Here is a 12,300-nt window from a genome sequence, read left to right as displayed (position 1 = left end):
AGAAGGCACACTTAATGCTACTGACCTTCTGGAGGTAAACAGGCCCTCAAAGGACAAGGGAGCCCCTGGGTCAAGACCCAGAGAAACCCATGTCTCCAAAACAAACATTAAAATATTTCCTGTTAATGCCCAAATTTCAGTCAAAGCAGAATGGCAATAAATAGACCCAAATCCTAAACAGCCATAGCCAGAGTTTTCAACATTTTCAGCGTATCAAATTATGCTGTATCGGTAAAGCATAATTTTTAATGAGTAACACTGTTACTCCAGAAAAAAATTGTATAGTAGTCTATGCAATGAAATGACAAAATTACTTTGGTAATGAGGCTTGCCATAAATGCACAGCATAGCTGTGTGAAGCACATGATTATCATTAAGGTTTTTAGGCATCTAATTTTTCTTCACAAAGCTTGACTTTGATGAGTTTTCTTCTCTTTTCTAGTACACTTTCTGCCTGAATTCCCATGGTCCAAATTCTCATCCACCTCCTTATTGCCTGATCATCTGGCCTTTAGCCCAGTAATATCTTGGGTCTCCAGAATTTATCACTTACCTAATTGACTTCACCTTACAATGTCATGTGGGTGAAAAGAAACCAGGAAACATAAGGTATTGGATAAATATTGTAGAATTATTATTCAAAATAACACTGACACCCATAAAATGAGGAAGGAGCAATGATGAGTGTAACTTGATCAGCATAAATGTAAAACCTTAACAAATGGAGACCGGAATGTGAAAATACACAAGAGAAAGGGCAAAATTCACTAGATATTTGTCACCCAAAAATATTGGAAGACGCATTTGTAAAACAGCGACTTGTACTACAAAAAATAAAAAACCCTCTCCCTGGCGGCATCTTCTGTGTCAGCCACACGTAGAAAGGTTCCGCCAGTCAGTAGAACCCGTCTCTTCACGGTTGGAGGCTATCCATTATCTCCTCTGAGTGGGAGGCTTTTCTCAGAGGACAGCAGGGCACATGTCCAGCAGTCTCAGAACATCAAACTGCAGTTTACCAAGGCAAATTGGCAATTTACTGTGATTGGTGTCATAAACGGGGTTTTTCTCTACTAGAAACCTCTACTTAGCACATAGCAGACTTTTTGACCTTCCTCAGAGATGAGAAGGGTTTGTCTGTTTCCACCATTAGAGGCTACAGGGCGGCCCTGAGTTTAGTTTCACATCTTAGAGGTATCGACATCGCCTCATCCTGGGAACTTTCCTTGCTAGTTAAAGGGTTTGAGTTTGAGCAGTCATGTTCTCCTAGAGCTCAAACCCCCGTCCTGGAATGTTTCCTTGGTCTTGAGAAGTTTTGCTAAAGCTCCATATGAGCCTTTGCGTCATTCATCAGACAGGGACTTGACACTCAAAACAGTTTTCTTCCTGGCCTTGGTGTCTTCGAGAGTGGGGGAGCTGCACAGTCTGAGCTATGATGTGAAGCACACCAGGTGTTGGGGGTCTGTGTCCGAATTTGTCCCGGAATTCATGGCTAAGTCCAACAATCCCAGAATCCCTTGGTGCATGATGATAGGTTCGCCTCCTTTTCCATTCCACCACTTTGTGGGCGGTGATTTTCAAGAGCTTTTGTTACATCCTGTCAGGGCTCTACGTTACTACCTTAAAAGGACATGGCACCTTAGGCCAGGTTGTCATAGGTTTTTTGTTAGCATGGGGCGTACGAAGAAAGGTGTCCAAGAATACAATCTCTTTTTGGATACGGGAAGCCATCAGACAGGCGTACTTGACTCTTGATGATTCCGCCACTATGTCTGTGCAGGCTAGAGCACATGACGTTAGGGGTACTGGTCCCTCTCTCGCTTTCAAGAAGAATTTGCCTGTTCATTGAGTGCTGAGCAGCCGCTGGTACTTGGTTACGCCAGTCCACGTTCACCTCCTTCTATTTTAAGGATGTTGCCCACGGATCTATGGACACGTTTTCCCTGGGTCCTGTGATGGCTGCCAAACAGGTTGTGTAAATCATCATTGCCCTTAACAGGGCACATTTGTATCTTACCAAACATGATTGTGTGGATGAGAGAATGAGTGAGTTGGCTGGTCTTTCTTTCTCTTGCACCTTTCCTTCTTCCTTCGGGCAGGTTGAGGAATAAACACGTCATTCGCTTGACTGGTCTGATACAGGTGAGTAAGGTAGTCATACTGATAGTTTGGTCGCTTGGTATGCAAATAAAAAACCATCTATTCGGTAGCATATACTCCACTCCTTAGCCAGGGGGAGTAGGGAGCGGTAACAAACCCTGGCGCATTGGTTTGTTATTGGACAGTCAAAGTTTCTCTTTAGTTTCCTATACAATGATTCGTCCCCTATATCATTGTAAGTAACTCAGTGGCTGAGTTGTTGGATATCACTGTATCTAGCTTCTCATGAGCATCAGTCCCTCTCCAGTAGATATTTCTTCTGGAGCTGGACTGGTGGGTAGGCCCCCAGCTGGTTTAGGATGTCTGTACCTCTCTCCAAGTATAAGTCTATTCTATTGTTAAGACCGAAGGTTTGTTTGCGTATGAACAAATGACAAATTTTCTAAGACAATTTGTATTTTTCATAGCTACAAACCTGAGGTTTTAATGTTGTACTGTGCACCTCTAGCTGCCCCTGTCTTCTTCAAGACATCCTGGGTTGGGAAAGACTGAACGCTATAGCGTAGGTGCGTGGTCCTTGACCACTTTTCACCCGACGTGCACGCATTGCCAGGTCTCACAAGATTCCTTGCTTTTCATCTATGATTTAACCATATCCAGCTAGGAGCTGGAAAGTTATCCTATTGTTAAGACCAAAGGCATGTAGCTATGAAAAATACAAAATGTCTTAGAATTTTTGTCATATTTACTTGATCAAATTATAAATAATACAGTACTAATGCAATAATTTATATCATCCTGTAACTACTTCCTGACAGCCCAATTTTGCATAAAAAATACGCTTAAAGGCTTACTTTATGTTAAACGCAATTAATATAAAACTATACAAATAGTATATTTTAGATATATACATATTTATTACCTTCCTTGGCACAAACACCATAGTATGATGGCTGAATGTTCGAGTTACCAAATAAGCTAAAACAGCTTCCCTACTGGTCTCAGAACGAAGTCGAATGAATTCTTGGCGTAAATTTCGAGCTACATCTGTGTTGCTGTCAACAAATACCTAGAAAAATATAAAAACAAATATAAATTTATGTTTCATGATAAAAACCTTAGTCTAATTATGTCTTGAAGGGTGGCATAATAGATCCACTGATTCCTGAATTTCTTCTGTTAGTTGTACCTTCCCAGGTAAAAATTCTAACTTTGATCCTATTGCTACAGACAAATTATGTCAACTTGTAATGAAGAGGCTGCTTATGGGCTAAGCTACAGACCCAACATTTTGAAAAATGTAGCATTCATGAAAATACAAACATGCACAAAGATGATCCACAAACCTCTGGCATAATGGAGTAATTCCAATTTACTCCTAGAATCTACATGGGAATACTGAATGAATACTATTTTGTTGTTTCTTGGCCCCAAGTTTATATCAAGCATTAACCCTCTTACGCCGAAGCCCTAAAAATCAAAACCTTTCCTGTATGCTGAGGCGGGTTTGGAGTGAGCACGGAAGCGGAAAAAATAATTTTTTCAAAAAATCACAGCACGCTTAGTTTTGAAGATTAAGAGTTCATTTTTGGCTCCTTTTTTTTTGTCATTGCCTGAAGTTTAGTATGCAACCATCAGAAATGAAAAATAAATGTTATCATATGTAAATAATGCAAAATATGGTAGCGAAAAAAAAAAATTCATCCATAATTGTATTCAAATCGCGCTGTGCAAAAAACAGTTAAAGCTAACGAGTTACTTTATTTTTCGTTGTATTGTACACTAACTTGCAATCATTTTGATATATAATACATTGTAAAAAGATAAAAGCAACACCGGAAAAATATTATCACAAAATGATGCACGAATTTGTAACGCGCGGACGTAAAAAAATGTTTTTTTTTTAAATTCACCGTAAATCTAATATTGTTCTAGAGACTTCCAATTTGTTTCAAAATGAAGAAAAGTGATTGAATATTACAATACTGTAAGAGTTTTAGATTAGAATTGCAGATTTCGACCATTTCGGACGAGTTAAAGTTGACTGAATGTCAAAATTTTTTATATATATATTTATAGGCAAATATTCGGAAATGAGAAAAGCTACAACCTTCAATTATTTTTTTTGTATTCTTCATGATATTGCACACATTTTCATATAAGAAACTCTATAAAACGGCTAATATGAAAAGGAGCAAATATTAGGATAATGCGACATACGTATTTAGAAGATTTTCGACCGCAAATCGGCGAGCGGAGGGAAAGAATTTTTTTTTTTTAAATTCACCATAATTCTAATATTGTGTTAGACACTTCAAATTTGTTTCAAAATGAAGATAAATGACTGTATATTACTAGATTGTAAGAGTTTTAGCTTACAATTGAGTTTTTCAACTATTTTGGTAGAGTCAAATTTGACCGAATGTGGTTTTTTTCTATTTATCGTGATTTATATGCAAATATTTCAAAAAAAGAGGAAAGCTACAACCTTCAATCATTTTTAGTTGTATTCTACATGAAATTGCACACATTTTCATATATAAACTTTATGTAACAGCTAATTTTAAATGTTGCAAACATTTCGATAATCGCACGAAAAAAATTCTGATTTTTTCGGAAGTTACTGCGCGGACGTAAGGCAAATGTTTTTTTTTTTTTTTTTCCATAAATTCACCATAAATCGAAATATTGTGCTAGAGACTTCCAATTCGTTGCAAAATGAAGGTAAATGATTGAATATTACTAGAATATGATATTGTTATGATACAATAAAGTTTGTTCATACTTACCTGGCAGATATATATATAGCTGTATTCTCCGAAGTCCGACAGAATTTCAAAACTCCCGGCACACGCAGTGGTCGGCCAGGTGGTAGTACCATTCCCGCCGCTGGGAGGCGCGTCAGGAACCATTCCCATTTTCTGTCAGATATTTCTAGTGCCACTGTCTCCTGAGGGAGGTGGGTGGGCACTTTTGATTATATATATCTGCCAGGTAAGTATGAACAAACTTTATTGTATCATAACAATATCATTTTGTTCATGAACCTTACCTGCCAGATATATATATATAGCTGAATCCCACCTTTGGAGGAAGGGGGAGACAGACTCGGATTTTGGGAAACAATTCCATTTACATGATTGATATCTTGGTTCCTTACCTGTTAGCATAGCTGACTTCGTTGAGTACCGTCACCCAAGTCTGCTTCTGCCTTACTAGAGACTCCAGCAAGGTAGTGACCTGCGATGCTGTTGAGTTCTAGAGGATCTGTCAACGGGGGCGTGACCAAAACAACTAGATCCTACATTATAGACCTCCAATTTTTTGGGTAATGCATTCTAGAGGTGCCAGCAAGGACGTGACCTGTGTAGCTGGTGCGCTCTAATGAACTGTCACGGGGAGCGTGACCACAATGTGACAGATCATATAGGTGTTGATTAGACACCGAATGCTGTTAATGCTTCACTGGAGGTGCCAGCAAGGACGTGACCTATATAGCTGGTGCGCTCCAGATGATTTGTCAACGGGTGCATGACCACAATGTGACAAAAACATTTTACCCTATTATGAGGGCGAAGCAAAAACATTACCACCTGACCTAGCCTATCTGGTTAAACTTCGTATAACCAAGGCTAATGGAGGGAAGTCCGCCTAAGGCGGCCGACCCAAGACCACAATAAACTAAACACCTAAATAAGCATAATAAAATAAAAATAAAAAATAAAAAGAAATAAAATTAAAAAGTCCAAACTAACATATTATTTCCTAAATGATAGGAAGAGTGCTACTCTCTGTACCCAATATAGTGTCTGCTGCGACATATGGGCCCAAAGAGCAACAGTTCTCGTATGTAGTCCTCACCTCCCGAAGGTAGTGAGAGGCAAACACTGAATTACTACGCCAAAATGTGGCATTCAAGATGTCATTAAGTGCCATGTTCTTTTGGAAGGCTACCGACATAGAAATAGCCCTTACTTCATGCGCATTCACCTTCAACATTTTCATATCACTGTCTTGACAGGATGAATGTGCTTCCTTGATGGTGGATGGTGTCCCTCAAGAAAAAAGCCAAAGCATTCTTCCTTACCGAACACCACAAGTTATCCGAAAGACCTCTACAATCCTTAGTCTTCTGTAGGTAGAATTTTAGAGCCCTGACAGGGCACAGAACTCTCTCTGGCTCGCGCCCAATGATTTCGGCCATCCCTTTAATTTCGAAGGTCCTAGGCCAAGGGTTGGACGGATTTTCATTTTTTGCCAGGAACGTTGGGCTCAAGGAACAAACCGCGTTTATAACTTTAAAAACAAAAGCCCACGTATTTGCTAATCGCTTGTACCTCGCTGACTCTCTTCACCGTCGCCAGCAGCAGTCAGGAAGATAGCTTTTCTAGTAACATCCTTCAGGGAAGCCGTATGCATAGGTTCGAATGGACTGGACATGAGAAACTTCAGAACTACATCCAAGTTCCAAGATGGCAACCTGGGTTGTTGAACCTTCGTTGTTTCAAAAGATCTCAAGAGATCGTGAAGGTCTCTGTTGTCCGCCAAATCCAGGCCTCTGTGCCTAAAGACAACTGAAAGCACACTCCTATACCCCTTATTGTAGAGACTGCAAGTTTTAGATCCCTTCTCAGATATAAAAGGAAGTCAGCAATCTGGCTCACAGAGGTCGTGGTGGAGGAAATGCCGTTCTTCTTGCACCAACTCCTGAAGACTGCCCACTTCGATTGGTACACTGCATTGGATGAAGCTCTTCTTGCACTGGCGATAGCTTTCGCCACTGACCTAGAAAAGCCTCTCGCTCTGGCTGGAACTTTGGATAGTCTGAATGCAGTCAGACTCAGAGCGGAGAGATTTCTGTGGTACCTCTCGAAGTGGGGCTGTCTGAGTAGATCTGTCCTTACTGGAAGGGTCCTCGGGAAGTCTACTACGAAGGCCATGACCTCTGTGAACCAGTCTCTCGCCGGCCAGAACGGGGCGATCAAAAGTCATTCTCGTCCCTTCCGACGCCGCAAACTTTCTCATGACTTCCCCTAGGATCTTGAACGGGGGAAAGGCGTACAGGTCCATCCCCGTCCAGTCCCAGAGAAGTGCGTCTATCGCCACTGCCGCTGGGTCGAGTACTGGGGAGCAGTACAGTGGAAGCCTCTTCGTTCTGGACGTCCGCAAAGATGTCCACTAGCGGACGTCCCCATAACCCCCACAGCTCTTGGCATACCTCCTGATGCAGAGTCCACTCGGTTGGCAGAAGTTGACCTCGTCTGCTGAGGAGATCTGACAGACGTTCTCTACTCCTGCTACAAACCTTGTAAGGATCGTGACGTCCAGTGCCCTTGCCCACAGCAAGATCTCCTTTGCCAGGGCAAAAAGGGACCGAGACTGTGTTCCTCCCTGCTTCTTCAAGTACGCCAGAGCTGTGGTGTTGTCTGAGTTGACTTGGACTATTCGATGAGAGACTTTTTCTTGGAAAAACTGGAGAGCTAAAAGATGGCTGCCATTTCCTTTAGGTTTATGTGCCAGGACACCTGTTCCCCTCTCCAGGTGCCTGACACTTCTTCCCCCCTAATGTTTTTGCTCCCCACCCCGTGGTGGACGCGTCGGAGAACAACACTAGGTCGGGGCTCTGAAGCTTGAGAGAGACGCCCTCCGACAACTTCACTGGATCTAGCCACCATTTTAAGTGATGTTTTACCTCTCCTGAAATTTTTAAGCTCATATCCAGGATTCTTGCTTTCTTTCCAATTTTCCTTGAGAAAAAATTGTAGCGTCTGAGGTGCAGTCTCCCCAAGGAAACAAACTTCTCCAGCGAGGAAATGGTCCCCAGCAGGCTCATCCATTCCCTCACCGAGCACGAATCTTTCCTTAGGAAGGCTGTCACTTTGTCTAAACATTGCTGCTGACGTCCCTGGGACGGAAAAGCTCGAAAAGCCACTGAATCCATCTGAATCCCCAGATACAAGATGGATTGGGGGTTGGAATCAGATGTGACTTTCGAAATTCACCAGTAGTCCCCAGGGACTTCACCAACGATAAAGTTGTTTGAAGATCCTTCAGACACCGCGTTTGAGTGGAGGCACGAATGAGCCAGTCGTCCAGGTACATAGAGACTCTGATATTTGCAAGATGAAGCCACCTCGCCACGTTCTTCATTAAAGTCGTGAAGATCATAGGGGCAGTGCTCAATCCGAAGCAAAGCGCCCTGAATTGATAAACTGTCCCTTTTAGGACAAACCGAAGATACTTCATCGACTGTGGATGGATGGGGACGTGGAATATACGCGTCTTGAAGTCTAATGGAAAACCATCCAATCTGTGGTCTAAGGTCACAAGAACTGACTGAGGTGTCTCCATCTTGAATTTCTGCTTCTGTACGAACCGATTCAGACTGCTCACATCTAAGACTGGTCGCCAACCTCCTGACTGTTTCGGCACCAGGAATATCCTGATGTAGAAGCCTGGAGATTCCAGGTCTACGACCTGTTCCACCGCTCTCTTTTCCAACATCTGCTCGAGCAGATCAAAAAAGGATTGGTTGCTTCTCCTGATGGTAAATAGGGGATAAATCCTTGGGTGTCGTGCACAGTGGGGGAGGTTTCAAGAAAGGAATCTTGTACCCCCTGCTTGATGACGTTGAGCGACCAGCTGTCCGTTCCTTCCTTTCTATCCAAGCTTTTGAGAATAGTCGAAGCCTGGCTCCTACTGGTGGCTGAAGGATATCTGGTTCATTTCTTTCCTCTGATCTTAGCCGAGACTCTGCCTCTGGAACGTGTACTTCCATCGAGAAGATGTTCTCGAGGAAACTCCACCTCGAAAGGGCTTCTGCTTCTTGAACTGTTGCGCCCGTGCCGACGTAGAAGAAACAACCGTACGTTTTGCCGACTGAGCTAGGAGGTCTTGGGTAGCCTTCTCTTGTAGACTGACAGCCAGATCTTTGACCATAGCCTGAGGAAAAAGATGGCTCGAAAGAGGCGCATACAACAATTCTGCCTTTTGAGAGATAGAGACCCGCCTTTGCAGTAAAACCACAATAGGCCGCTCTCTTCTTCAAAATCGAAGTGCAGAAGTGCGAAGCCAACTCCTCCGAACCATCCCTGACGGCCTTGTCCATGCATGCAAGCACGCTGGACAGCTCCTCGAGGCTAAGCGAATCAGGACTACGCGACCGGTTATCCAAGACCCCTAAACACCAATCCAAAAAGTTGAAAACTTCTATCGTACGGAAGAGTCCCTTCATATGATGGTCCATCTCAGAAAGGGTCCAGGGCACTTTCGTTGTCGACAAAAGGGATCTCTTCGGTGCATCTACCAAGGTAGCGAAGTCACCTTGGGACGACGAGGGGGCTCTAAAACCTATCTCCTCCCCTGTCTCATACCAAAGACCTGCCTTACCTGTCAGTCTTGAAGGGGGTAGGGCGAAAGCGTTCTTGTTTCGGGCTTTTCTTGACTCCATCCAATTCTGCATTTTCTTAAAAGCCCTTTTTGTTGATAATGAAGTAGCCATCTTCAACAATCCTGGAGTCTTGATAGCCTTCGACGATAGCAATTGTGAAGGAGGCGACTGCGGGGCTTCAGGTTTAAACTTCTCTTCAAAGGAGGTTCGAAGCAATTGAACCAAAACCTGGTAATCTGAAGATACTGCTGATGATTGTTCTTCAGTTAATTCCTCCGACAAGTTTCCTTCTTGAGATTCATTACTATCCTCCGAATCTCGGCGAATGTCTGAAGAAACATTACGTCGTGCGTCCAGCTGCGCGCCATGCCTGGCGTCAAGCCGAGAGTCCTGCCGAGCGTCACGCTTGGCATCCAGCCGAGCGCCCAGATCGAACGTCAGGCCTGGCGTCAAGTCTCGCTGCCCGCCTTAACGTCGTTGGCTCTGCAGACCTTCGTGCACGAAATCTGGAAGGCGAGTAACAGGAGAAAAAGCGAGGTGATGAGAAGGAGACTGCCTGGATCTCTTGACTGGCAGTTTATCATCCTTCCTCCTGTGACGTGAATTATCCTCTTTCTCCGCAACTAATAAGGCAATTTTGATGTTGCAAATTCCTCAATCTCTTCGATTTAGGGCTTGATCCTGTGAGAAGACGAGGGCGAGGGGAAGCCCTCCTCCTTCTCACATGGACCGCCACAGGTATATCCTTAGCGCAACCAGGGCGCTCAAAAGCATTGTCGTCAAAAGACATCCTCTCCGGCGACGATCGCAACACAGAAGAAGAGAAAGGACGTGAAGCGTCCTTCTCCTTAGACCAAAGGTGCCGGTCGCCTGTGCGACACCTTGCACCTTTGCTCTCTTTTGCGTGGAGAGTCTTCGAATTGTTCTGGAGACGACCGCAAAACAGAAGGGGCTAAGGGATGTGCAGCGTCCTCCTCTGAGGAATCAAAGGCGGCGGCCGCCTGTGCGGCATCTATCGTCTTTGTCCTCTTCAAAGGGCGCGATCGCTTTTCCGAAAGCTCCAACCGCTGCGCGGGAGGACGATTCTGATGACGAAAACAAGCACTCTTTCAAGATCCGTTTACGAACTTTGGAAGCCTGGGAAGCGCCCCCAAGTCTTGCCGAAGGAACGTCAGATCGGTTGTCCGACCCCCCTTCCGCAACACTGGAGCATTACCTACACACCACTGCACTATTAACACCTTCTAATGCTTGCACTTTTGAATTCCAGGCTACGCAAAGATTCAAGAATCATTGATAGGGTATTACCCTCCAAACAGACACTAATGTAGTTCCAAAGGCATCACAGGTTTAGGAGGGATAAATTCCACTGGATGTGTAACTGGCGTTACACTCCTTCTTACCCTATCTCTTTCTATTTTAGACACATATGATTCATACGCCTTCCACGCAGAATCAGACATACTCTCACATTCATTGCAGCGATCATCAAACACACAAACATGTTTCCAACAATTCGCGCACACTGTATGAGGGTCTACCGAAGATTTCGGTAGCCTCACCTTGCATTCTTCCACACCACATACTCTGGCGCTAGTCGAACTAGATCCAGACATCTCAAATTTAAAGAAAAATCAAGCCAAATTCAAAACCAATCCACAATTAGCGTATGCTTAACCACCGATCCAAATCAAATAACCAAAAAATCAATCGGGATACTCAAGTGACCAAAAGAGTTCCAAAATCCAATGACGGAGGTGCAGAAAAACACTTGTTGGCTGCACCGGCGACAGAAAATATCGTAGACAGAAAATGGGAATGGTTCTTGACGCCCGCCTCCCAGCGGCGGGAATGGGTACTACCACCTGGCCGCCACTGCGTGTGCCGGGAGTTTTGAAATTCTGTCGGACTTCGGAGAATACAGCTATATATATCTGGCAGGTAAGGTTCATGAACAAAATAGGTGTTTTAACTTACAATTGCGTTTTTCGACCATTTTGGTAGAGTCAAAGTTGACCGAAGTGGAAATTTTTGCACTTAACGTTATTTATATGAAAATATTTTAAACTTATAAAAGCTACAACCATGGGTTGTTTTTAGTTCTATTGTGCATGAAATTGCACACATTTCCATATATAAAACTTTATGTAACGGCAAATTTAAAATAGTGAAAACACTAGGACAATCGCACAAAAAAATTTATCGGAAGAGTTACCGTGCGAACGTAAGGAAAAAGTTTTTTCATAAATCACCATAAATCAAAATATTGTGCTAGAGATGTCCAATTTGTTGCAAAATGAAGGCAATGATTGAATATTACTAGAATATAAGAGTTTTAGCTTACAATTGCGTTTCTCGACCATTTCGTCGAGTCAAGTTGACCGAAGCTTGAAATTTTTGCACTTATTGTTATTTATATGAAAATATTTCAAACTGATAAAAGCTACAATTATGAGTATTTTTTTATTGTATTCTACATGAAATTGCGCACATTTTCATATATAATACTCCATGTATCGGATAATTTAAAATGGTGCAAAAATTATGTCAAAGTGACGAAATAATATTTGAGATGTGTCACTGATAACTTTTTAGTGCGATAAGAAAGAAATTCGCGCTTGCGTGCCTGCGTGCCTGCATAGCGATTGTAAACAAAACACGCCTTGATCCTGAACTCCCAGCATCCCCCAAGGCCCGTGATTCAAAAGTCTTCGGTTGGTAGGCCTATAAGTAATTTTCCGCGAATTTGAAAATAACTTTTTTTTGAGTCGACGTATGATACGTCCATTTGGCATACGGGAGACATTTTGATT

At 43.0% G+C, this 12,300-nt stretch overlaps 2 protein-coding genes across 2 annotated transcripts in view; one reads left to right on the top strand and one right to left on the bottom strand.

Annotated features, from left to right (window-relative positions):
* LOC135221252 (uncharacterized) overlaps positions 1–12,300 on the top strand; it is a 291,718-nt gene that overhangs the window by 168,027 nt on the left and 111,391 nt on the right. The window lies entirely within an intron of this gene.
* The window catches only part of LOC135220785 (probable ATP-dependent RNA helicase DDX27), a 173,608-nt gene that overhangs the window by 51,461 nt on the left and 109,847 nt on the right, over positions 1–12,300 (bottom strand). Inside the window, exon 7 of the mRNA XM_064258262.1 lies at positions 3,020–3,166. Within this exon, the coding sequence (XP_064114332.1) occupies positions 3,020–3,166 (147 nt within the window). The remainder of the gene's footprint in view (positions 1–3,019; positions 3,167–12,300) is intronic.

The sequence above is a fragment of the Macrobrachium nipponense genome, chromosome 2, assembly GCF_015104395.2.
Source record: "Macrobrachium nipponense isolate FS-2020 chromosome 2, ASM1510439v2, whole genome shotgun sequence".
Taxonomy (NCBI): domain Eukaryota; kingdom Metazoa; phylum Arthropoda; class Malacostraca; order Decapoda; family Palaemonidae; genus Macrobrachium; species Macrobrachium nipponense.
This window is presented reverse-complemented; position numbering and strand designations above follow the sequence as displayed.